This window comes from Bidens hawaiensis, unplaced genomic scaffold, assembly GCF_021521415.1.
Source record: "Bidens hawaiensis isolate Kalapana, Puna unplaced genomic scaffold, B.hawaiensis_p1.1 tig00038244_1, whole genome shotgun sequence".
Lineage (NCBI taxonomy): Eukaryota > Viridiplantae > Streptophyta > Magnoliopsida > Asterales > Asteraceae > Bidens > Bidens hawaiensis.
Window position 1 is genome coordinate 87,168 of NW_027496723.1, and position 27,706 is coordinate 114,873.

Genomic DNA, 27,706 nt, shown 5'->3' on the forward strand with positions numbered 1-27,706 from the left:
GAATACCTTTAAATATTACATGGGCTTTTTAGTCTGACAAAATTAAGGGGTAAAGATACTGAGGTATTGTTAAAGGCATCGACATCGAGAAACAGAAAGAGAAGAGAAAGATGCCGGCGTCAGCGACGATGATCGGAGCTTTACTGGGTTTAGGCACCCAAATGTATTCCAACGCCCTCCGCAAACTCCCATACATGCGCCGTAACCTTTCTTTATTATTATTATTATTTCTCCTTGGTTCTTTCCCTAATTAATCCTCAATTGAATTTGCTACTTACAGATCCGTGGGAGCATGTTCTGGGTATGGGTTTAGGAGCAGTGTTTGCTAACCAGCTTGTCAAGTGGGATGCCAAGCTCCAAGTAGATCTCGATAAAATGCTCGACAAAGCCAAAGCCGCTAATGAGCGCCGTTACTTCGGTATTATTATTATTATTAACCCTAACCCCTAACTCTTAATTGAATATCTGATTACAAACTATATGCTTAGCTACTTGATATCTGTGTATTTCATAATATTATTGTTTCCTTTCTGCATTCAATTTTGGAAATGTAAGTTGTCAATTATCATGCTTCTTATGATATTACACATCTATATGTGATCATAGAAAAAGTATGCTTGTTATTATGCAAGGTAACATCAATAGTATGCAATGTTTCCCTTCCACGATATTAAATAGGTTTTGGCATTAATCTACCAGATTAAAGCTTCCACATAAAGTACAAACATAAGTGGTTTTGGGTAGAAACAGATGTAGAAAGTAAACATGTAGCGATAAGCCGATAACTTTAAAAGATACATAGGGGTTTTCTTAAAGGTGCAAACTTTGTGACACACACATTTTGGAGTTTGGTTAATTGATTAGAGCATGTATTCAAAATCATTAATACCAAGTGGCTGTTTGTTTCATTTGTTAATTGTTGGCCTCTGAGAAGCAGGTTTCACAAATAATTTGCTAACACTTCACCAACCACTCCCTCTCACCCTCTATCTGAGAGAAAGGCAGCATTCGACTTGCGCAAACTGTTAAGTAAGATCCTTTGAATGATGATCATATATCGAAATGCTTTTTAACACGACGGAGTTGAAGAAACTTGTGGACCATAATTAATCACAACATAATTGCAAAGATTGTTAATTAACCAATCAAAATAACTTCTCTAGAAAAGGACCTTTCTTTTTTCCTTTGGGACAACCCAACATAGGAAATGTGGCTAAGATAGTATCTTGTACAGATTGTTAACTGTCCGTCGGTCCACGTGGCTATGATAATATCTTGCACCTGAACCGCTAACTCAGTTTTCTAACTAATGGGGAAGATGACTTAACACATTTCACTGAAATATGCTAGTTAGGTAAAAAGTGGGTTGTCAAGAGCATGAAGTTTCTTTAATTTTACAGTCACTCGTAACAAGATTGTTTATAGATGATGATCACCCAGCTTAAAACCTTAAAAGAAGGCTAACACCAATTTTGTCTTCAAATCAGGCCTGATTTTGTAAAACCTCATATAAAAGCTTCTGTGTGACTAACATGTCTAGCCCTCATACTATAAAGCATAAGGATTACTATCTAACCTATCTTATGAAACCACTAGGTCTTCCAGCGGGTTTGGGTTAAGGGTCAATAAGGGCCAAAACTCACTTTTGAAAACTCACTTTCAAAGTGTGAGCATCAGAAACTGAATGTTTTTTTTTTAATATGGCAACGGTGTTGGTGGTGGAATGACCATGGCGGCGACAGTTGCAGTGCTGGTGGAGTGGCGGCGGTGTAGATGGAGTGCCAGCGACAACAAGTAGCAGAGACAAACAATGGTCATGGGCGTTGTTAACCCATTTGGACGCTCTTTAAGTGTGTTATAATATTGCCCGTTTTGACCAATTGACTAATTTGAGATTTCCTAAATAAACACACATACAATTTAGTTTTGCCCAAGTCAACCCATTCTCTAATTGCCACCCATAGAAACCACTAATGTAGATTGTAGAATTTGTATTAAATCTTTTATCTCATGGAAAGACACACACAAAATCTTTTTCAAAACATACCCTCCGTAGACTGAGCAAAAGGCTCCTAAAAGCTCAGAGACGAACGAAATTCCAAAAAGAAGGCAGCATCACATTAAAGGCACAATATTCCTTTTATTTGTATGTCAACAGTTATTTTTAGGGTTAACTTATTACTATAGGGACACTGAGGAAATATAGTTGAAAACAAGTGAAATCTGGTGGTGGTGTGGTACTATGAACATTAAAAGTGAGATTAACCTATACTATTTGGTTTTTAGCTTCTCAATTCTCACTCTTCTCTGATTATTGTTACTATTATAATTGTAAACATGGTTTATTTTGAACTTTAATGCAGATGAAGATGACGAGTAACAACACAATAAAGACAAGTTGCAATCCAGTGTCTAGAGAATGCAGTTTCATTCAAATTTTCATGTAATTCACGACATTCGTCTGTTCAACTTAATTCCCTACTTTTTGTAAGACTGTTTCAAATCTTATGCTCTTGATGCGTATGTGACTGTACAACAATAAATTAATATATCTCGGACTATCGGATCTTTTATATAATGATATTCATGAAAAGCTGCAGCTTTTAATAAACGAGTCACAAAGTTATATTGCTGAAAAATGATTTTAAGTCAAACAATATGGATCTTAGAATCTTAGATACATCTTTAACTATGCATATGGATCTTGTCTCATCTTCTCAGCATTTGATGATGCATCTTTCATTACGTGCCTGAGACGATCACACACATGTCTAGCAGACGGTCTTTCAGCCGGAACCGTTTTGGCACATTGAAGCCCAATTTCAAGAACTTGAAAAGCAGCAGTTTCTTCATGAGGTAATAACGGTTTTAGCTCCAGATCTATCAGTTCTTCGCGTTCTGGTCCTTGCATTTCAATACGTGACTCGATCCATCTCACCATATCCACATTTTCACCAAAATCTCCATCTGTCGGCATCCTCCCGGTAACCAATTCCATCAACACGATCCCCATACTGTAAATATCACTTTTCTCAGTTGGCTTAAATGAATACGCATATTCTGTTTCAAACACACAATTTAATGAGTTAGTGACATACATGATGTTATAAAATTCATCTGTTTTATATCATTGAATGTGTACCTGGAGCGATGTAGCCGTACGACCCTGCGAACCACATATTCGAGTTGCTAGTCAACGAGTCATGAAACTCGGTGATGGCTTTTGCTAGCCCGAAATCGCCCAAATGCGCTTCCATGTTTATATCCAGAAGAATATTAGCCGATTTGATATCCCGATGAATGATCTTTGGCACACAATCATGGTGAAGGTACTCGACAGCTTGGGCTAACCCAAGTGCGATCTTTAACCTAGTTTCCCAATCAAGGGTCTTCTTTTTCTTGATGTTTTCTGGTTCTTGGTGCAACCAATCGTACACACTCCCGTTATCCATGTACTCATATATCAACAGGTTCGATCCCGCCCCTTTGTTGCTACAGTACCCATGTAACTTAACTAACCGTGTGTGTTTGATCCGACCGATTGTATTCACTTCTCGTGCAAAGCTTTTATCAAGAAACATGTCATCTTTCCATGGTATTCGTTTAATGGCGACTATCTCACCGGTTAGAAGTTCGGCTCGGTAAACCGTTCCCGACCCACCGGACCCGATTATGTACTTGTCACTTAGATTGTTTGTAGCTTCCATTATGTCTTCCCATCTGAAATCACTTCGGGCTGAACCCCGTTTGAAAAAGAGTGGTCGTCTTTGTGCTCGGGATGAAAGCGTTGAAGAATAATCGGTGCTTGACCTGTCTTCAGCTCTTACAAAGCCTGACCTCTTTCTTCTGGAAAATAAGAGGGCCATGAGAAACATCATTCCAATTGCACTTATGGTAGATACAGCTGAGATTGCAATAACTGATGCTTGACTCAGCCCATTTCGTCCCCGTTTTTTTGAATCTCGACAACGATCAAGAGGAGGCCCACAAAGACCAAGATTCCCGACAAACGAGTCAACCGGTGAATCTGAGTACCCATCATCTAATTTCCCTTCAAGATTGTTGTAAGAGAGATTAAGCCGGCCCAAACTACTCATCTGACTGAGTTCTCGTGGAACGGGGCCTGTTAACGCATTATGAGAAAGGTCTAACACCTCGAGCTTCGATAATGTCCCAATGGATACCGGGATGCTGCCAGTCAGATTATTGTAACTAAGGTCTAAAACACTCTGTAGATTCTTGAGTTGACCGATTTGACTCGGGATCTCACCGCTGAAATTGTTGCTCGATAGCTGAATCTCATACACTTTGCTCAACTTCCCGATCGTTTCCGGGATCTGTCCCGACAGTTGATTCTTGTTCAACCTTAAAACATTGATAGCCGAAAGCTTGCTGATTTCGTTCGGTAGGCTACCACTGATCGAATTGGCATCGAGTGAAAGCACTAAAAGCGTTGAACAGTTGAATAAGTTTAACGGAAGCGGGCCCGTAAACTTATTAAACGACAGCTTTAACTCACCCAACAATGGCAAGTCCCCGAGCCAAGATGGGATTGAGCCCGAAAGAAGGTTATTATTGAGATCAATATGAGTTAATCCAGTGCAGTTTGAGACCTCATGTGGCAAAGAACCGGTTAACAAATTACTCGACAAATCCAATAATGACAATTCCGTTATTCTCCCAAGAGCGGACGGGATCTTCCCAGTGAACTGGTTTCTTCCGAGCCTTAACCTCTGAAGAGACGGTGAGTTCCCGAGCCGGGCTGGAATCTCACCATCAAACTCGTTGTTGGTAACATCAAATGAGAGAAACGAGCCCAAGCTACATAACGGATCAATGCTACCATTCAGTTTGTTATTTGAGAGGTTTATTCTCGTTAAATTGGCAATGTTTGTCAGCTCTTTAGGGAGATTGCCTTGTAGAGAATTATTGTAGAGCATGAGCTGTTCTAACGACCTCAGGTATCCGAATGTGGCTGGAATCCCACCGCTGAGACGGTTGTCCGCCAGGTCTATGATGGTGAGCTGGCTGCATTTCCCTAAAGTTGCAGGAATCTCGCCCGAGAGGTCGTTTTGTCTCAGGTGAACGAGGTTCAACTGGCTGAGTCTTCCAACAGTAACCGGGATCTCCCCGCTAAAATGATTCCCGTAGAAATCAATCATTTGTAAGCCCGAGCAGTTCCCGATCTCCAACGGGATCTTTCCAGTCAACTGATTCTCATACAAATACAGAATCTGAAGATTCTGAAGCCTCCCGATTTCTTTCGGTAGTTCACCGCTCAACTCGTTTTGAAACAATGTTAATGTCTCCAAACTGCTGAGGTTCCCGATCGCAGGAGGAATCGAACCGGTTAACGTATTGTTATTGAGCACAATATCTGTCAAACCAGTTAAACTAAAAAGCTCAATCGGAATCGACCCGTTGAGTGTATTATTCGACAAATCGAGCTGCTTCAACGACACACAGTCTCCCAGTTCTTTTGGTATTTCACCAGATAACGAGTTCTGCGAAATCATCAAATGTTCCAATGTTGTGTTACTGTTAGAACATATGGTTTTAGGAATCGTACCAGAAAGACTGTTGTTTGATAGTACGAGGTAAACCAGCTGGCCCATGTTTCCCAATTCTCCAGGAACTTCACCAGTTAACTTATTTGATGACAAATCAAGATTCCATAGATTTTCTAGTTCCGTAACCGAAACCGGAATCTTCCCTTCAAGCTGATTCCCAAGCAGATTTAAATACTCCAGCTGTGTCAACTCACCGATCCTACTCGGTATCGCCCCGGACAAACTATTATTAGCCAAATTTAAACTTTGGAGGCTTTTAAGACCACATAGTTCATCCGGGATTGACCCGTTAAGGCTATTAACCGCTGCGTTAAACGAAACGAGGCTCGAGCAGTTACCGATATCAGGCGGTATGGGCCCGGTCAATTCGTTATCTTCTACGACTAGTTTCTCGAGCCGGGTGAGTTTACCGAGTTGTGGCGGGATGGGCCCGGAGAGATAACACGAGGCCAAACCGAGAACCTCCAGGTTTTGTAACTCCCCGAGCGAAGGCGGGATGGGCCCGGTGAGTTGGTTATCGCCTATACGGAGAATCCGAAGCGCGGTAAGCTTACCGAACTCAACCGGAATGTGACCGGAAAGTTGGTTGGAAAAAAGGACAAGAGAGGACAAGTTGGTTAGAGTAGAGATATTAGGTGGGATGGGACCCACAAGCTGATTGGATGAAAGATCAATATGGAGCAGGTTGGTTAAAAGTGAAATGGACGGTGAGATTGAGCCGGATAGAGATGAACCGGAGAGGTTAAGTCCGACCACCTGAGACAGCTTTCCGGCGCAGGTGACACCAGTCCAGTTGCAGTAAACCCGGTTCTTCTCAGACCAGTCTTGTAAAGCATTTTGTGGGTCGTCGGTAAATGCTTGTTTCACTTGTAACAGAAGTTTTAAACTCGTTGCTGAGTCTAAGTTACCACACTCAACGTGTCCAAATAATAATATTATAACAAAAGCAATGAAATAATATGTAAGAAACTGCGACATGGTTTATGGGTTCATGGAAGAAAATATATATGTATATATAAAGTTATAAAAGAAGGTGATGAAATGAAAACGGTGCATGTATATATTATTATTATGGTTTACGTGTAAGGCTTTGGGAAGTTGGAGGGAGTTGAGGTGTCAGAGGAAGCATTGATGGAAGAAGGTTGAGAGTTAAATGGGCTTTTTTAGAGGGTTGAAGGTCAACTATTATTGCAGCAGTTGAAGGTTGAGGGGGAAGAAGGAAGAGGAGTGAGTATGGATTGTTTTGGTTTAAAGGGTTAGAAAGTGATTGGTTGTGGTTCAATGTTACTTTAAATTGGGACAGTTTATAAAGTCAAAACTGGGTCCACTTTTTTTGTTCGTTTACATTATGAGACTATGACCAATGGAGTAGCCTGTGATTTGACCTGATTTAAGCATTAGAAGGACCATACATATACAAGCAAGTGTTTTATAGTCTTAAAAAATAATTAGTTTTTGTTAAAGGTTATTTGGATTAATGACAGGCTCACCCGATCATCTCTATTATCTTAGTGCTGGAGACTACCCATAGAAGGAAACCTTGTAAGTATACAAATAATCTTCATGTTTTATGCTTTTTTAGGATGTACTAAATATGGAACAATAACCGATTTGGTTACAACCTTTTGAAGTCTTGCAAGGCATTTGGTCTCTATTAAAGGATCATTTTACCATATTAAAATTTAAACTCATACTGCACATTCAATTCCTTAGGTATTTTTCAACAAAAAATCAGCATCCTTAAGCGATCCTTTTTTACTTTTCACCAAGCTCGATAGGATTAGGTTTTCAAATTCGGGACGCGGTTTGGTTGGCAACCAATTATTCGTTTGTGGCTATTATATTTTTAATAGTATGGATAAATAGTTCATTTCATATTTTTAACATCCACTTTACCCCTTAATTCGTGTTTGAGACAAAACATGTTCTGGTTTTCATTGAAATTCGTAATTTGTTACGAGTTGGGAACAAATCCAAAGCAGACGAACTATATGGACCATTCATGTAATTTAGTCTAGATGGATGGCGAGATCTAGAGTAAAACAACGCCAAGGATTGAGAGATCTAGTGTAAAATCGAATAATTAATGACCCAGAACATTTGTATAATATCAAACAATGATCCATAAAGTAAAAACCCATCTTATAGAGTTATATAATTTATGATTATTCTAAGAATTATGAACAAGAGAATTTTCATTCATTTGAACCTATTTTATTTTATTCTTTCAACATTGTCATATAGTCAAATGAGTATGTATGTGTGTGTGTTTTTTTTATGGGAGTCCTTTATGATACATGATTAGTTGGTTAGATAAAGATTAGTTTAGGGGAAAAAGAAGAAATAAAATTATTAAAGTCGATTTGGTACAAAATGAGTTATTGGGGTTGAGCCAACAAATCCTTGTCCTTTTTAAACATCATTGACTCATGCCCAAAATTCCAAAATTTCATGCTTTAATTTAATTTATTTCTGTTTCCTTTATCCCAAGTTAATTACCAACATATTCTTTCTAGTTTGTATAAATAATGTATAAGTTACATAATTAAATGTATGATATGATTCATTCAAATTTAATAATTTGAAAAGATAAAAAGTATATAATTTCTTAACCAAGGGCGGATTTAGTGTGAGTTCCCCAGGTTCATGGGAACCCATTAATTTTCAAATTTTGCGTTAAAACGATATATAAAAGTATTCGTGAACCCATAAGATTTTTAGAAGTTAACCAATATTATAAAAGTTAAGATGGTCTGGTGGTAAACTCCTTTAAAGCCTTGCTAATATCTTGAAAGGTCTTAAGTTCAAAGTTCTCAAAGATTCATTTTGATTACATTTTTTTTGCTAAAACATCATTGTGTTATTAGTTTGGGTTTTACTTGAAAGGTCTCAAGTTCAAGTCTTTTTAAGTCTATTTTAGTAACCTTTTATTTTCTCTTTTGGTTAAACCATCACTTTGTATTTAGTTGAGGTTTTTAATAGCTAACAAAAGAAAGTTCACTTCCGATTATTTCCAAAGTACCTATTCACACATCACACATCACACATCACACATCCACAACCCATTTATTGTATTTTTTTTCATTTTTAATGACCTTACATGTTTTTTTTAAATTAACATATTGTTTTATTATGGTATCGTATCATATCATATTCTCCGATAAGGCCCAATCGGCCCTAAAAAATTACCATTTGGTTGTGTGAAATTTGAAAATCGAAAAAAGGTGAACCCATAGGAAAAAAGTCTTGGATCCGTCACTGTTCTTAACCATAACCATAATGCAATCCATTTGTAAGAAAACTTGTTGAGTAAGCTTGAAATTCAAAAACTTAATTCGAAATGTCCGGTGCATCTTGTGGCGGAGGTTTTGGAACCGAAACATGTTACCATGTCGGTTATTCTGGTTATTTGTGACCATTTTATAGTACTGAAAGGAGTTGAAAGGTTTTAAAGATTTGGATATTTTGTTATAAAAAGTCGTTAGAAGAGATTGGGTAATTAATGATTAATTTTTTTTGATATATGGTTTTATTAATTCGAACTGTTATCTTTTGGTTGTTTTCGGTCCCAACTAACAAATTGGCTCCTGATGGTCCCAACTTTTAACGTATTTGTTCCCAACGGTCCGCGACTAACGGAATCCTAACGCCGTTAGTTGCAGGTCGCCGAAAAAAAGTTTTTTTGCCGAAAAACTCGTATTTTTTCCCGGAAAACTCGACATTTTCGTCCCAAACATCTTTATATATATAGGGGTGAGTTATTGTACAATAATGACTTATCGTACATTACGTACGCGACACTGCTGGTCATCGATTTCAATTTCACTCGGTGGCAATTTGGTAAATAACCCAAACAGTAGTTCGCGATCAAATTCATTGATTTAAAATCGATTCCGATCCAAATTCAGAACTCCTTAATCTATCTCATTCAATTTCTAAACTCTAATTACAACTTACACTATGAAATCTCAAAAGTCAAAACCCAAAATTGAAAAGAGCGTCACTGAACATTAAAAATCTTCAAATTGATCAAAAATTGATGATTTAATCAATCGAATTGATGTATAAGAGGCTTTAGAATCATCAATCGATTATTAAAATACAGATTAACACACTTAATTGAGCTCTGATTAGGGTTCATGTTTTAACGTTCTGCTCAAAGTTTAAATGTTCTGACCAAAATAAACACCAAAATGATGATTTAATCAATCAAATTGATGTGTAGAAGCATTTAGATTCATCAATCAATTATGGAATTGCAGAAATAACGCACTCAATCGAGCTCTGATTAGGGTTCAAAATAATATGTTTAAATGTTTTGAAACAAAACTGAATACCTTTAAACGTTCTGACCAAAAAAGAACATCTTTAAACGTTCTAATACATTCAACGAAGCACTGGGAGTTCAAAAAAATAAATAAACATCTTTAAAATTTCTAATACGTTCTAAGAAGTTCAGGTTGTTTAATAAAGTTAAGAAATTCTGATAAAGTTTAGAAATTCTAAAAAGTTATGGGTGTTCAAAAAAGTTTAGAAGTTCTGTCTGTTCAGAACTTCAAAAAGTAACAAAAAAAAATTAAACACATGTGTACATGAAATTGAACACCGAAATCACTTCATATAATCTCATAATCATCAAACAATCATCAATCGACTGTTAATTTGATCATTGATTCGACCATATGAACAAAATATGGAACGTCTGCAACTGGGTTTCTGCAAAAACTCAAAATTGATTAATTGAAACTTCAAATTGATGATTAATTGGACCAATTTCAAAGTTTAATTGATCTATTAGTTCCACAATTTCAATTTCAATTTCAATTGGGCAATTTTATCAACTGACTTGTGAGAAACGATCGATGGTTGTGTCGGAAGAAGATGGTGGTCGCGAAGGTGGATGGTGGATGGAATCATTGAACGGCGATGGCGAATGTGGACGGAATCGACGACATAGGCCGGCTCGCGTATTTGTGATTTTAAGTTAGGATGGTTATTGAAGATGGACGTTTCAGAATGTCGCGTACCTATTGTACGATAAAGGATTTTCGTATTCCATCCTTTACCTATATATATATATATAGGATGAGTATCATTACAGAACTATTAAATTATTTAAGAACTTGAAGGAACCCTTGAAAACTAACGTTTTTTAAAACATTTTGTATGCTAATGTTATTTAAGTGTAGCTTTATCATTTTTTATATCTATATTTACGATTACAATTTTGAAAATTAGTTTTTATACATATCTATGTTTTGTTTTACACTTGTGTAAATTTGTTAGTACATAAATTTTACACATATGTAAACTTGTGATTAATGTATGTAATCAACAATTTTTATATATTATATGATAAGACTACTCTTAAATCATGTTAATATATAAAAGAATTTTTAAAAGTGTTTGGTTGTTTAGAGTTTCTAAGAGTTTTTAACTTTTTTAGAGTTCTTAAAGAATACTAACCCTATATATATATATATATATATATATATATATATATATATATATATATATATATAAACTGGAAAACGATATGATAAATTATAGTTTTCTTTTTTCTTTATTTCTTTTACACCCCATGAAAGTGATTGAGATTTATTATTATTGTATTTTTTTACACGGGCCCACCTGGAAAAGGTTTGGAATTCCAGACCTACACACTACAAACCGGGCTTCGCCCGACACGCCTTCGTTCGCATTTTCTGTTGGTATGGATTTGGAAACTACGGACGCTTCCATGTTAGAAGCGTTTTGGAAGCTCTTATGCTAACGGATAAAAATCACTTGATGCATTATAGATAGGGTTGTGTTATTGATACACCCTCTCTCTCTTTAGAGAGTGTGTATATAATAGATAAAATGTGTGTTAAAGGGTGTATGAATATCAAAAAAGGGTGTGTGAATAACCATTACCTTATAGATATGTTTTACGTACTTTGTTCTCTCAAGCCAATAATTGAGAGCAAATGCACCAGAAAAGGACAGATATTCAAATGACTTGTTCACGAGTTATAAGGTCATGGGGTATACTCTAACTCATACATAGGTTAAAGTGACATGACATTTTAAAGATGGATTAAACCACTCCTCACTTGTGTTAAGTGTGTTAAAATGACCCATGGGTTATGCTTTTAACGGGTTAAAATGAACAATATGCATTAATTATGTATTAACTACTAATTGATTTGTTATATTAATTATATGTTAAGTGGGGGTTAAACCATTTTCTTTGGATGATATAGAGTGAAAGAGAAAGAAAATGAGTGATATAGAGCTTATGTGAAATTAAGATGAGTTAGAGTATACTCAGCCTAACAGTAACTAAAAAGATGACTATAGCAAACACTTGGTGACTATGCATGTTTCAAAATTTAAAATTACATTACATACCACAAAATGTTAAAAAGTGACACTCCAATTATGCATTTATTTATAAAATAATTGTATCGTTTATTCGAATGATTAAATAAGTAAAAAATATGATACCTTTACCCACACTCCAAATGAATAGGACAATAAGCTGGACAATAAGCTACCGTATTTTAATTCTTCAATCCATCTCTTACAAAACTAACCATAATCTACAATTATAAACCAATAACTAATAAGCATGCTCACATCCCCTTTCCTATTTTCTTCTCCATCATTAAATTATAAAGAGAGGGCTAAAACATCTCTACATCAAGCAGGGGATGTTCATGGTTTGGTTTAAAACCGTGAAGCCGTTCAAACCGGTCATCGGTTTAGTTTCACGGTTGGGTTTTTTCAATAACTATCGGTCGACCGGTTTTAAAAAATTCAAACGTAACGAACGGTTTGGTTTATGGTTTAGAATGAGTACCAACTGTATAAAACCGAACCATGCCACGTGATTAATTTTTTTTAAGTTTTTAAATATTTATAACTTTATGTGTGTGTGTATATATATGTTCAAAGTTGTTAATATACATAATTAATTTGAAGTTTTTAAGATATGTATTACTAAATAGAATAGTAATGGTTAAGAAAAAGATGGTCGTTGCCCAGGTCCATACAAGTTTTCTACTTGCCAGTTTATGGCTTAAACATGTGTTTTGCTTATTTCTTAATGACGTGCTTAGGCCATGGAGTATACTCTAACCCATCTTAATTCCACATAAGCTTCATATCATCATTTTTTTCTCTTTCACTGTATGTCATCCAAAGGGAATAGTTTAACCCATTTAACACATAATTAATATAACAAATCAATTAGTAATTAATACATAATTAATACATATTGTTCTTTTTAACCCGTTAAAAGCATAACCCATGGGCTTTTTTAATACACTTAACATAAGTGGGGAGTGGTTTAATCTATCTTTAAAGTGTCATGTCACTTTAACCGATGCATGGGTTAGAGTATACCCCATGGCCTTATAGTTGTTAACTTATACAAATTTATGACAACTAATTTACTAAAAATATATCATGCATTAATTTAGACATCTTGTACAAAAATCCAACAAGCCCAAACCAAAACCAAACTCTTACTAACGGTTTGGTTCGGTTCAGTTTAAGAGTTCTACGGTTTTGGTTTTTGGTTTATAATAATAAAAACCGTTAACAACGGTTTGGTTCATGGTTTGACTCAAAAACCGTGAAAGCAGGACCGTGAACACCCCTAACATCGAGCATTCTTGATCCATCCACCATATTATATATGTGAGTGAAGTTTTTATAATATAAGGAGTGATTGAAATTTGAGAGTGTTGTGAGTGAAGGAGAGAAAATGTATGATGATTTTTCTATATATTTAAAAAATTCGTGTAACACCCTATTTGGTATATACGGAATTATACCAAATAGGTTACATAATTTTCATAAATTGGATGTGGCTTAATGGTAGAGCACTCACTTTACTAGTGAGAGGTAGGAAGTTCAAACCTCACTATCATCAATTTATATGAGAGATATGAGGGATGACCCTGGCTTGCCAGGGCTCGAGTCATGATCTCACCCGGTTTTACCGGCTCCTCGCTGTCGTGCCGTTTGGCGGGCGTAAGAGTCGGGTTTTATCCGGTGAATACCTCAATAGGTGGACCGCTAGAGGCTCCGTCCGTCCGGACTAGTGGCCGGCTCGGTCTACCTTTAGCCAATGGGGGCCGCGTACGGAATACCCGACGTTACTTAGTTGGCCGTTCTAAAAAAGGTTACATAATTCTCGTATAAGTTATTTAACTATTTATATAAGTTGCACAACTATATGTGTGCGTAATTATAACATAGGTTGCATGATTATATTAATTCTGCCACTATTTATGGTGCGTGCAGCTCCAGTCCCAAGGACAGGTTTGAACTCATTGTAGGTTAAGAATTAAGTGGTTATGTACTATAGATGCCTCTCAATAGTCTTATACATAAATAAAGCTAGGTAGGTTTCAATAATACTTGCTAAATATTAGGAACCATTAAAAACCAGTTTATTTACTGGTTGATGTTTCTATAAATATACTAATTCTAATTATCTAGTTGTTCACATTTGAACAAACACCCATGTATGCACGTATGTGCGTATTCAATACATAATGAGTTTTATATAGATTGAGAACAACAAGAACTGTATAATTAAACGTTTTTATATAGTACCGAGTATTTGCTATCAATTATGAAAGAGAAAAGGGACCAATAATCGTTTCTTATGGTAGTTAAAGCAATGTTAAATGATTATATATGTATTATATCTAGATATTCACTAGGCTGTTTGCATATATAATATTTGGGGGCAGATAGCTCCAATTCATGGCATGGGACACAATGTTCTATCTAGTGCAACCAATTTGTCAAACTATTTTATCTAAACAATTCTTTTTGTCATTTTACACTAGACATTTAAATATATATTGATACATAGCTTTGGCCGGATCCGATGGTCAGAAATCAGAATCATAATTAGCTTACGTACTAGCTTGTAGATTTGACTTCAACAATAGAAGAAAGCTGCATGTGACTGATAACAGAAAAGAGGAGGAGTTGAATCATATATAGAAACGAGAATCAAAGTAGATAGAAAATGGTTGATCTTGCTACTCTAAATGCATATGTATGCATGTTACCCTTAGTCATCGATCTTAGTCACCATGGTCCACCTTTTGTATATGATCCCATCGACTTCATGTTAGTACTTGTTGCCATGACATCTAATATTTATGTTTTTCTTAGTTATAAGAGAAATATTTTGCATAAACTCAACAAGCACGTCATTTGTTCACCAATATTTGACGTAGATCGGAATCACAAAAGATAAACAAACAAAATTCTCAAAGATGTAAAAATTAAGACAATTAGTGATTTATGTCTTTTTACACTAATAAGAATGTCATAAAATCACCAAATTTGGATGAAAATATTTAGTGACAAAAATGGAGCTCTAGGGGCTCATGAATTGACTCCTCAAAACATTTCCGTCCTAGGGGCTCATATATATATATCGACCTATAACCCAAGTTATGTTCTTTTTTTATGTTTAAACGTTTCCGGTCTTGTTTGAGCCTTCTCAGTTACGCTTTCCAAAAAGAACTTTGCTGGCTTTAGGTCTACTCTGCTTCACTACTTCGTTGGAATTCATTACAAAATCTGAAGATTTTGAAGTTGAATGATCTTGTAATATAAATATTATCTATATAATGGAGAGTTGAAAATACAACCTGATCTACTTGGTGAAAGTTAACCTGCGGTGAGGGTCAGGGTGGTGGTTGAGTAGGGTAGGAATCAACAAGTACAAGACCTCATGAAACTTAGACTTGATTTGAGCCAACGTCTTAAAAGTCTTTAATTCACACATATGTGAACTAGGAAGAATTATTTATTTTTAAACGAAGGAAGAATTATCTATTTTGATGAAGCAAATGTATAATTTTAATTGGTGAAAGAAACACATCATTCGTGTGTTCAATAGTAGATGCATAAAACATTCATTAAGTCACTTTATTATACCATGTGTAGTCGTAAAGCTCCACATCCAGGGGTTATGTGCCACGTGGCGCCCAGTCAGAGTTATGGTTTTGTATAAAAACAGGCTGTAGTCATAACTCTCCACATCCAGGGGTTATGCGCCACGTGGCGCCCAGTCACTTTTACACTTTTTGTTTTTTTTAAAAAATTTTTAATAAGAATAATCAAATAACAATAATATTTTATTAAATAAATATTACAAGAAAAAATAAAAAAAACTATTCGTCGTTGTCGTCGTCGCCCTCTTCGTCGTCGTCCTCGTCCTCCTCATCGTCATTTTTATCGTCGTCGTTGTCTTCATCATCGTCCTCGTCCTCGTCCTCGTCCTCGTCCTCCTCATCGTTTTCACCAGGCAGAGGCCGATACATCCAAAGATGTTGGACCAAATCCTCCTTTAGTGCGTTATGTATCTCTCTTGACCGCACGGAATCCGAGTTTTCGAGTCGTTGCTCCATACTTGCCGGAGTCCGTGGTGGATCCGGGTCCGGTATGAAAGTTGGACATATTGCTCTTCCCTCGTCCTCGATGATCATGTTATGCATTATGATACACGCATACATAGCACATCTCATTCTTTCTAAAGACCACAGACGACAAGGATTTTTAACATAATGCCATCGTTGTTGAAGAACACCAAAACACCTCTCGATATCCTTTCTCGCAGACTCTTGCACTTTCTTAAAATACTGTCTTTTTTCATCCATCGGGTCTCTGAATGTTTTAACAATTATCGCGAACTCTGGATATATTCCATCACCCAGATAGTACCCATGATCGTAGAAGTTATCATTAGCCCAAAACGAAGCGACGGGAACGGTCCCAGATATGTAACTCTCCATCACAGGAGACTGCTCTAAGACGGTTATGTCATTGTTGGAACCGGGAACACCAAAGAATGCCGACCAAATCCAATGGTCGTATGAAGCGATCGCTTGAAGGCTGACCGTTGGTCCCTTTTGGTCACCTCGTGTGAATTGACCTCGCCATGCAGTTGGACAATTAGCCCATTCCCAATGCATGCAATCTACACTTCCTATCATGCCGGGGAAACCATGTACCCTTGTATGTGCCTCGTAAAGACGTTGTAGATCGTTAACGTTGGGCTCTCTCAGATAATGTGGTCTATATAGTTTAAATATTCCTATATTTTACAAAATTTTTATAAAATAAATGATCACAGTAAACAAGTGATAAACTATTTAAAAAAAAACAAAACGTACCGTAACAAAAATACTCCAAGGTGTCCCGAGTTGTTTTTTCGGCCATCTTTAAATACTCGTCGTTGATGTCTGTCGTGTTTCCGTAGGCGAGCACGCGCACGGCTGACGTAACCTTCTGAATAGCCGTGAATCCTAGCGTCCCTCGAGCGTCAGGCTTTTGCTTAAAGTAATCAAACTCACGCTCCAAATCATTGGTGATGTGCATAAATAAATTTTTAGACATCCGAAAACGACGCCTAAAGGTCTTCGGGTTCTTGTATCTCGGCGTGTCGCAGAAGTAATCCGCCATCAACCGGTTGTTGGCTTCGGCACGATCTCGTTCGATATATGTTCTTGTTGAAACGAGGGGTGGAGAGCTAATCGCACCCGTAACGGAACTCATATAATGTGTCGCGAGCATAATCGCACTCGTAACCGCCTGTTCCTCCTCCACGTCCTCGGCTTGTTGGTCGGGCCCGAAAAACTGTTTATATATAGATGGAGGATCCATATATAGTGAATTTGGTGTAAAGGAATTTTTATAGAGTTGAAAAAGAATTTTTATAAATTTAATGAGGTTTGATTGGGGATGAAATGGTTTAATATATAGGAAATAAATTTTTTTTTTAATTTTCCAACGGTCATTTTTGCAACGGTCACCTTGGATTTTGTGCCATGCTCAGCGTTGTATATACAACGCTTGCAAATTTAACTTCAACATAAGGCGGGGGGGGGGGGGGGGGTGTACCCCCGCGTTTTCGTCCTTCACGCTACACATAACGCACCCATTACGGGTGTTCTTAGAGCAAATGTTTGTGTTTTTCAAAGATGGAAAAGTTTTATCCAATAGTAATTTATTTTTTATTACCTCGCACTCAAAAGGTTTGTTTTCTTCCTTTTCTGAATTCTCACTGAAATATTACTAAATAACAGCCAGGAGTGTTGGTATATATTTCGTTTCTCACTTAATTTCAAGTTTCTTTTATATTTATAAAAATAATAACGTATAATTGGAACACTTTAAATATTAACTAGCATAAAGGACCCTCACGTTGCGAGGGTCGTTGTATATATATTAGACAAAGGAGCACACTTTTAAGATTGGATTCCATCATGTAAAATGTATTGTATTCCATCATGTAAAATGTATTGTGTACTTGTATTAGAACACACCATGGCCACAACATAACCATTATCGCACCACAAAAGTTATACACCATGCCCACAACATAACCATTATCGCATCACAAAAGTTTCGTGACACAATGAAAGATTTTTAAAAAACAAAGCTAAATAGATTATCAAATAAAAAATAAAGAAATTACTATGCATACATGTATATGTATATAAAAGTTCAACTTGCATATATGCATGTGAATGATAAAATAATACACTGTCCTAATGAATTGATTCAAGCTTTGTTAGCTGAATGAGCAATAGTGCATGTGGTATTCATAGAAGCCACCGCACAGATGATGAGCTTCTTTGCGACAAAGGAAATTATAGCAATCAAAACACCTGCACATTTTAACAGTCAAAACAAATAAACAATGCAAAACTAAGAAATTAAACAACCCCTAATATTTCATACAACAAAATATATAAATTCAGAGACTTGAACTTTATGGCTATCATATTAAATCAAAACTAACAAACCATCACAGAAGTTACCTCACATTCACATAAGTCACCTCCAATTGCAACAAAGAAAGTTATAGAAAATCAAACACTTGCACAATTTGACACCCAAAAGAAAACAAACAATGTAGATCGAGTAACAAATTTGTAAACTATAATAGCAAATCACATTAAAAATAGGCACTAACTATATGTGGTACAACTACATAAGAAGTGGAATTAGTATGGTAACAGTTATTCTACTGATGTGTATTGTTGACAAAACAAAAGCATGTCCACCCGCTGGAGCCAAGTGTGGAGATCATAATAGACAATGATATAACACTACAAAAAAGTATTAACTGTCGTGATTTGGCCCGTTTTGGAAATCTTGAAAAAAAAACCCCAATGCCCAAGTAGAATAAAGTAAGCCATCAGCATTGCAGACGCGGTATTTGAACCATGATTTCACCGGTTGTCGGTCGATGTATAAGGGGAACTACAATAGAACCAGTATAGATCACATCGAAACTCGTTTCAAAACAGAAAACCATAATTCAAACATCTATTTTAAATAATAAAATTGTCAAATGAGTAGATGAAACGATTAAACTAAGGGGGTGTTTGGGATTCCTTATTTTCACCTCCTTATAAATCTCATAAGTTATAAGTTACAAAAGTGTAACTTATAACCTATTCCTTTTACAACTTTCAATTTTGCCAAACATCTTATGACTTTTTTATGAAAGTTATAAGTCATAAGGAAGTAAAATAAGCAATCCCAAACACCCCCTAAAACCTGACAAAGAAACATATCAGTCATCACCACAAGATCTAGAACGTAAAGTGCTTATTAGATTAATAAAAAATAAAAAAGATAGAAAGTAAAAGCAATGGACTCAATATAGATCATCATAGTCATTATGAAACAAAGAGGCGCATATACACAGTTCATGACTGCCATTGTCAACAGCTCAGCGGCGCTATGGCTGCAACCGAGGTTGCCACGCCAAGTAGCTAATCACCATCATTGCCAAATAAAGAGATTAATAAACCGATTTTTCAAACACCACAAACAGTAACTTATAAGGTATCATGCATTAAACATTACGGTCATCGGAATGATCAAGGGTAAAAGTGATGTTCACCAAACTTCGAAGAGCCAAAAATAACCGAAGCATACGAAAGCTACGGAGGTTCAAATGAGGGCAACATCATCATTATAACCTTTTATCAAACAATTCTAGACTCAAAATCATCATGACAATGACATTGCCATCATTATCGGTTATACGTGTAAATGCACGTGTAAGCCAAAGAACACAACATAAGTTTCCACGCCAAAAACAAAATAATCATCCAAGCCATCCGTCTAAGAAATCGGTCATTCACAAAGTATCATCATAGCCACAAAACGACGGTCAAAAGATATAATCATAAAAGGCTTAGAACCGTATCACGGCGGCACACCAAAAATCAAATCATGGCTGCAACAAAAGTCGCCACACCAAAAACCTAATCACGGCTAAAACAGAAGTTGCCACACAAAAACCCGAATCATCATCAAAGCCATAAACCAATTTGTCAAATCAAATACCCTCAGATACGTGTTTCAAAGGCACGTCAACGCCATAGACGGTCGGAAATGGCTTCCGTCAACAGCAAACGACATCATGGCCCTCAAAAATTAGGGTTTTCACCCATTAACATCTTATCATGGTTTTGGTGAGTGCCCAGATTCAGTCAACAACAATAGTACATGTAGATGTTGGTCTTGCTTCGACAGAGTGATAGGTAAAAGAAAGAATTGAGAATACAGAAGAGAATATCCAACTTTTGCCTATCTGATTATGAGCCCAATCAACTGTTAAGTACAACCACCTACCAACTACCAGTAACTAATAGTTGTTACAATCTATTACAACAAAGACCCTGAACACTACAATATTACAAGACCAGTCCTTTTAATTTCTATTTATTACTTTCAAGCCCTTATACTTCTTTTCTCGTAACAATACCTCCTCCTTATAAAGCAACCTTGTCCCAAGGTAAGTAAAACTGGAAATCTGGGAAGCGACATTGGAACTCATCTCTAAACTCCCATGTGGCATCACAAGTTGGTAGATCTTTCCATTGCACTAGAACTTGGCCTGCAGCTCTATTCCTTCGTTTAATAATTCTTCTATCCAAAATCTTCAATGGTTGTAATGAAAATCTTGGAGCTATAGTAGGTATCACTGAAACATGAGTTGGAGGACCAAATGCTTTCTTTAACACTGAAACATGAAAAAACTGGATTGATTTGGGCTTCTTTGGGTAGATCCAGTCTATAGGCCACAACTCCCACTTTTTCAACAATCAAATAAGGTCCAAAATATTTTGGAGAGAGCTTGTTATACCCTTTAAGTCTTAAAGAAGACTGAACATACGGTTGCAATTTTACAAACACCCAAGTTCCTATATCAAAACTTCTTTCACTTCTTTTATTATTTGCAAATTGCTTCATTCGATTTTGAGCTTGATGCAAAGCTTCTTTCAGTACTTTTATTGTTCCTTCTTTATCACACATCATCTCATCCACCTCAGCTACATTAGAATCTCTATGAATATATGGAACATGTAAGGAAGGGGCATAACCATATAAGGCCCGGAATGGTGTTGTTTGAATAGTGGTATGAAAATTGGTGTTATACCAATATTCAGCTAAAGACAACCATCTATCCCATGATGTAGGTTTCTCGAGTACCATACACCTAAGATATGCTTCCAAGCATCTGTTCACAACTTCAGTTTGACCATCCATATGTGGATGGTAAGCAGTTGACATATTAACCGAGATCCCTTGAATTCGAGTAAATTCCCTCCAAAAAGCACTTAAGAAAATAGTGTCTCTATCAGAAACTATTGTCGATGGCCATCCATGAAGCTTATAGACATTGTCTACAAAAGCCTGTGCCATTGTACTTGCAGTAAAGGGATGAGCCACTGCCATAAAATGAGCATATTTTGTTAGCCTATCAACCACTACAAAAATGACCTCTTTACCCCTGTACTTGGGCAATCCAGTAATAAAGTCCATGCTAATGTCAGAGAAAACAAAAGTTGGAACAGGTAGTGGCTGCAATAACCCCGGATAAGCCACAGTTTCTGAGTTTACTTGTTGACAAACTGAACAATTTCTTACAAACTGTCTTGCTTCTTTCATTTGACCCTTCCAGTAGAACATACTTTTTAATCTCCGTTAAGTAGCATGTACCCCCGAATGACCAGCCATAGCAGTAGAATGGCATTCTTTGATGATATCCAACCTTAAAGTTGAAACATTTCCCACTACCAGCTTATTTTTTCTTCTTAATAAATCATCTTGCCGTGTAAAATGGCTTAATGATTGTCATTGTACAAGCTCTTGAATTATTTTTTTAACAAAAGGATCATTTTCCCAAGAGTCTTTTATTCTATCCAAAAACAGCGGTTGGAAAGAAAGGAGTGTTAACCTGAAAATGGTAACACCCTGAACTCTGGATAAAGCATCAGCAGCAACATTCAACACCTTTTTTGTACTGTATTTCAAAATCATACCCTATTAATTTCACCAACCAAGAATGCTGCAATGGAGTGGTGACCTTCTGATCAATCAAATGCTTTAAGCTTTTTTGGTCGGTCTTGATAACAAAATGACCCGTTATCAAATAATAATGCCACTTTTTAGTGGCAAGGATGATAGCTAAGAGCTCCTTTTCATAGACCGACAAAGTTTGTTGTTTGTGAGGTAAAGCTCTACTGATAAAAGCTAAAGGGTGTCTTCCTTGAATCAACACAGCACCAATACCTCTATTAGAAGCATCCGTCTCCACAATAAAAGGTTGACTAAGATCAGGTAAAGCTAACACTGGTGCAAAACTTAATGCAACTTTCAGCTGTTCAAAGGACATTTGTGCTTCATGAGACCATTTAAAGCTATCTTTCTTCAACAATTCATTCAGTGGCTTAGCTATAACTCCAAAAGAACGAATAAACCGTCTGTAATAACCCACTAAACCCAAAAAAACCCCTTAACTGTTTAATAGTTGTAGGGACCGGCCATTGCACTACTGCCTCAATTTTAGAAGGATCAGTAGAGACTCCCTCTTTTGTAATAATATGCCCAAGATAATCAACTGATTGCCCCCCAAAAGCACACTTAGATTTCTTAGCATACAATTGATTTTGTCGTAATATTTCCAAAACAGCCCTTAAATGGTTCACGTGTTGTTGCATATCCTTGCTGTAAACAAGAATGTCATCAAAAAAGACTAGAACACATTTTCTTATCAAGTCTTTGAAAGTCTGATTCATCAAAGATTGAAAAGTAGCCGGAGCATTTGTCAAGCCAAAAGGCATGACAAGGAATTCAACAAGACCTTGATGTGTTCTGAAGGCGGTCTTGGCAATATCAGGCTCAAACATTCTGATTTGATGGTACCCGGATCTAAGATCCAGTTTAGAAAAGATAGTTGCTCCTCCTAATTCCTCCAATAGTTCATCAATTAAAGGAATTGGGAACTCTATTATTAATGGTGGCATCATTTAATTGCCTATAATCCACACACATCCTCCAAGTAGCATCTTTTTTCTTGACAAGAACTACCGGTGATGCGAATGAACTATTACTATTTCTGACCACTCCTGTATCTAATAACTCTTATGTCATATTTTCTATGATATCCTTCTGAACCGATTGATACCTATATGGTTTGAGATATATAGACTTATTCTCATCTTCAAAACAATTTTGTGGTCACATTGTCTAGAAGGGGGTAAAGATTTAGGAATAGAAAACACATCTTCATAGGATGCTAATAAATCTTGTAAAGATTGATCTGTTAGAACATTTCTCACCTTAGACCCATGATCTTCTGAGTTGACTGATGGAAAAAGTTGAGGCCATACATTTGGGACTGTATAACCAGCTTTGATGAATACAACATGTTGGACATCTTTTCAACAGAGCACAAACTAACTTTATTGTTTCAGTACCTTTCAACTGATACCGAACACCTTCCACGTGAAACTCCATTGTCATATTTCTAAAATTCCAAGTAATATACCCTAAAGGTGTTGAGCCATTGAATACCCAACACCATGTCATAACTTTCTAAGGGAATTACTAAGACATCTGCACTAAACCCTGTTCCCTGCATCATCCACTTAAAATTTTACACATATGCATACAATTTAACTGGTTCCCATTTGCCACAGTTACCTTCATAGATTTGACTTCTTGAGTAGGGATATTAAGTTTAGAGGCTAACTTTCTGATCAATGAAGTTATGGTGGAACCCGAATCAATAAGGATATTCAGAGTTCTAGTGCCCATAGAACCAGTGATTTTCATAGTGGAATAAGAAGTATTCCTGTTAAAGCATGAATAGAGATTCTAGGTTCCTCCTCTTCTTGAACACGTTCTATCTCTTTGGTCATCATCATCATCAGCTAATTCAATGATAAATAGTTGTCTATTTGGACACTTATGACTAGGAGTGAATCTTTCAGAACACCAAAAACATTCTCCATTTGCTCTCTTAGCCTCTAATTCTTTTGTGGTTAGTCTTTTAGATTGCAAAGGCTTCTGAATGGGTGTAGGTAGTAAAGGAAGTTTAGTTGCATAGGTAGGGGCTGGAATCTTGGGGTTATAGGTATTATAGGATTGGGATTTGAATAAGTGGAAGTGGCTTTCTTAGTGTATGCAGTAGCGAAAAGGGTATTATGGGCAATATCTTGTTGTTTAGCAAATGCATAGGTTTCTCTCAAATTCTTGGGCTTAAACATCCTAGCCATGCATTTCAATTCTGGTTTTAATCCCCCCACAAACAAACTTACAGCATAAGCTTCATATATGGTCACTTTATTCAATAGGCATCAAATGCTAAACAATATTCCTTTAGGGTTCCAATTTGATATAGTACCTTAACTTCTTCCATGGCATCTTCAGAAGAGACTCGGAAAATCTTGTAGTTATCGCACCAACATATGAATTCCAAGGTAAATTGTCAATTGAACAATCACAAGACCTCATATAACCTTGGTGGCATTGAAGAGAAGGCCTTCATGATTAACCACTGCAATTCTCAGCTTAAGATGATCAGGAGTACGATCCATTTCAAAGAAATGATCGCATTTATACAACCAACCTTCCACATCTTCACCCGTAAATTTAGGGAAATCAATTCGACCATAACGAGTTGGTCATTGATCCACCCCAATTTGTGACTCCGAAGATTGTATACCAGAATTAGTATTTTGGCTTCGAAGTAACTGTTCTTGAATTGGAGCGAGCATCTTTTCCATCAGTTTTTCATATTCGATTGTAAATCTGCCATTGCAGCTTGCGAAGCTAGATTCCATACAAAAAATCATACGTTCATGCTCCTTTAAGGTCTTATCGATTTCTTGCTGGCGAGTATTAATGTTTGTTGTCATATTCGGAATAGTGAATTGAACGAACTAGGTCAAAAATGAACGAAATTTTGGGAGAAATTGATCGAAAGAATGATCAATTAAAGACTGAAATGAAACAGAATCAAACAATTTTAGAGTGAATTAAAGGGAAATTGATCACAAAAAGATCAACTTCAAAGAACTGAAATGAAATCGGAAAGTGTAATCGGAATTAGGCAAACGGAAATTAGGTCACCGGACGGATCGGTGCTCTGATAACACTGATAGGTAAAGAAAGAATGAGAATACAGAAGAGAATATCCAACTTTTGCCTATCTGATTATGAGCCCAATCAACTGTTAAGTACAACCACCTACCAACTACCAGTAACTAATAGTTGTTACAATCTATTACAACAAAGACCCTGAACACTACAATATTACAAGATTGATGTATATAAAAATATACATCTTTTTAGCACCAAATAATCTCTAAAAACTGCAACTTCTATCGTATAATATAGTTAAAATAACTACTTATCATGTTAAAATGTATTTTCAGGTGAATCCAAGCTCTCAAACGAAGAACGAATGAAAAGCCAAAGAAAAACCAAAGAAAACAGCAAAACATGGGGCTGTGCTTTCAGGAAACATGGGCTGTGCTTTTAGAAACACGGGGCTGTGCTTTTGGAAACACGGGATGTGCTTTTGGAAGCACGGGGTCGTGCTTCTGGTTACTTTTCAGAAAAGACAAAAAAATCTATAAGAAAAGACAAAATAGTGAACAGCTGGACACGGTGGCCGTTGACGGGTGGTCCATAGGACAACCCTTAATTGATTTAAAAACCGTAATAATGATTTGAATTTGTATATTTTGTGGAATTAGATAACTACGGTATTATTGGTGAATTGTAGGCTCAAAGGAGGTTTCGGGGCTATTATGGAGTATACCGAGGCAACCGAATGAGCCGAAGACGCGAGAGAGGTCAAATGAAGTGAAAACGGGAAGGCAAGGTCAAAGTCAACCGTTGCCCACGGTCCCCACCGTGAGCCACGGTCCAATATTGCAAAAATGGACAGAGGCCACCGTACCGTGACCTCTGTCCCACGGTGAAGCCACCGTGACCCACGGTGGAGACCGTGGGTCACGGTCCAGTTGAAAGCTGAAATCCACTGTGACCCACGGTGTGAACCATGGGCACGGTGCGGGTCGTAACTGCCATTTTCTTTCATTATTTTAATCGGTTTTTGGCTGGTCTATTCATTATCCTTGATTAAAAACACCCCTAAGACGATTTTTAGAGCTCAAGATCAAACTTTGGTGATATAATAATTTGTTGAGTTTATGATTCATTGGATTATCTTAATTGAGGTGATGATTAATCAAACAATGTGTGGCTAGTACTCTTTATGTTCTCTCCCGATTTGTAAGGTTTTCTAATTGGATATTGTTAATCGTTTATATTATTGGTGAGATAGTATTTTGATCATATGGTTATTGCGCTATGGTGATTGTGTGTTTGTTTGTAATTGTTAGTGTGGTATAAATTCGTGTTCTTGACTATCCGTTCTTGGTGCCATAGGCAATCGAGATTTAGTAGAAGAGAATTAGGGTTAACAATACTAAACTGATTTTTGAGTGACAACCTTGCGTTTTTTGTAATCCAAGTACTTAGTCCTCTCTTATCACATCCAAACGCATTTTCACGAATGATAATTGTGTAGTTCGTCACATAAGTAAACATTAACTTTTATCAACATTGGAAACCTGAAATCAGGAGAGGGCATCTTTCTTATATTGTTTAAAACTCGTTTACTGTTTTAGTTATTTTCGTTAATCAATATCAAACAACCAACTATTTGAATTTAATTTTTGCATTTAGTTTAATATAGATAAATTTCTTAACTACTTCGTAACACAATTCCACAAACTCCCTGTGTTTGATACCCGCTTACCGCTAGCTAATAGTTGTAATCGGTTTATTTTTGAGTGAGTCTTCAACCTCACATCAGCCGTGCTTTTGGAAGCACGGGGCCGTGCTTACCTTTTAGAAATGAAAAAAATAATTAGCACATGTCACTAAAAAGCACGGGGGCGTGCCTACGTAAGCACGGGGCCGTGCTTACCTTTCAGAAACGACAAAAAGAATTAGCACATGTCACTAAAAAGCACGGGGGCGTGCCTCAGGAAGCACGGGGCCGTGCTTACCTTTCAGAAACGACAAAACAAATCTGACACATGTCATAAAAATGCACAAGGGCGTGCCTGCTAAGCACGGGGCCGTGCTTTTCACTCCAGATTGCCTATAAATAGTAGCTCATGTTGCACTCATTTGGTGTGCCTTGAAAAGGATTCTATCCGGTTCTCTCTTATAAAAACACACACTAACACTCACATAGAAGATTTAGTGAAGAGTTTGAAGGCTTGGAAGTCATCACCATCAACCATCATCATCATCCATCATCATCATCATCATTAAGAAGGAAGCTTCATCTACATTTGGTTAGATCGTTCCAAGTTTAATCATGTATTTGTTATTATCATCCATCTTAATGTTTATCATCATGCTCATTATGAGCTAAACTCCATTTACCACCTAAAATCTATGAAGAAGCTTTGTTTTACTTGATGATTATATAAAACATGTGGTGTAGTTTGGTCAAGTACATGGTTATCATACAATTATCTTTTGATGAGAAATGTTTCACCATCTTAAAATACTAATTCAAAGTTGGTGATTGTCAATTATATTGGCAATCGTTCATGATCGATTCATGTTCTTGAAAGATAGAAATACTTTGATACATTATCGAAACATGGATCCTTATATTGTACTTAGAAATGATGAGATATAAGTTATGATGTATTTCTCTAAGTCTTGGTAATCCGAAAATGGCTTTGCTTAGGATATCATGCTAGTTAAAGAAA

General features: G+C 36.6%; 2 protein-coding genes across 2 annotated transcripts; one reads left to right on the forward strand and one right to left on the reverse strand.

The window, feature by feature from the left end:
* Nucleotides 1–65: 65 nt before the first annotated feature.
* On the forward strand, nucleotides 66–2,578 carry LOC143590253 (uncharacterized). Its single transcript, XM_077070792.1, has 3 exons — nucleotides 66–201; nucleotides 281–418; nucleotides 2,364–2,578. Exons 1-3 carry the CDS (start codon nucleotides 111–113, stop codon nucleotides 2,378–2,380), a joined length of 246 nt encoding a protein of 81 aa, XP_076926907.1. The 5' UTR covers nucleotides 66–110; the 3' UTR covers nucleotides 2,381–2,578.
* LOC143590252 (uncharacterized) lies at nucleotides 2,559–6,899 on the reverse strand. The gene is made up of 2 exons (XM_077070791.1): nucleotides 3,143–6,899; nucleotides 2,559–3,060 (listed from the first exon to the last, which is right to left on the reverse strand). Exons 1-2 carry the CDS (start codon nucleotides 6,546–6,548, stop codon nucleotides 2,690–2,692), a joined length of 3,777 nt encoding a protein of 1,258 aa, XP_076926906.1. The 5' UTR covers nucleotides 6,549–6,899; the 3' UTR covers nucleotides 2,559–2,689.
* Between the last annotated feature and the right edge of the window lie 20,807 nt (nucleotides 6,900–27,706).

What these genes read in the sequence shown, in the direction of transcription:
- LOC143590252 (XM_077070791.1), bottom strand. Translation starts at nt 6,548, where the DNA reads ATGTCGCAGTTTCTTACATATTATTTCATTGCTTTTGTTATAATATTA. An exon ending in GTACGGCTACATCGCTCCAG is followed by an intron (nt 3,061 to 3,142) that starts GTACACATTCAA and finishes TGTTTGAAACAG; the next exon opens with AATATGCGTATTCATTTAAG.
- LOC143590253 (XM_077070792.1), top strand. Translation starts at nt 111, where the DNA reads ATGCCGGCGTCAGCGACGATGATCGGAGCTTTACTGGGTTTAGGCACC. An exon ending in CAAACTCCCATACATGCGCC is followed by an intron (nt 202 to 280) that starts GTAACCTTTCTT and finishes TGCTACTTACAG; the next exon opens with ATCCGTGGGAGCATGTTCTG.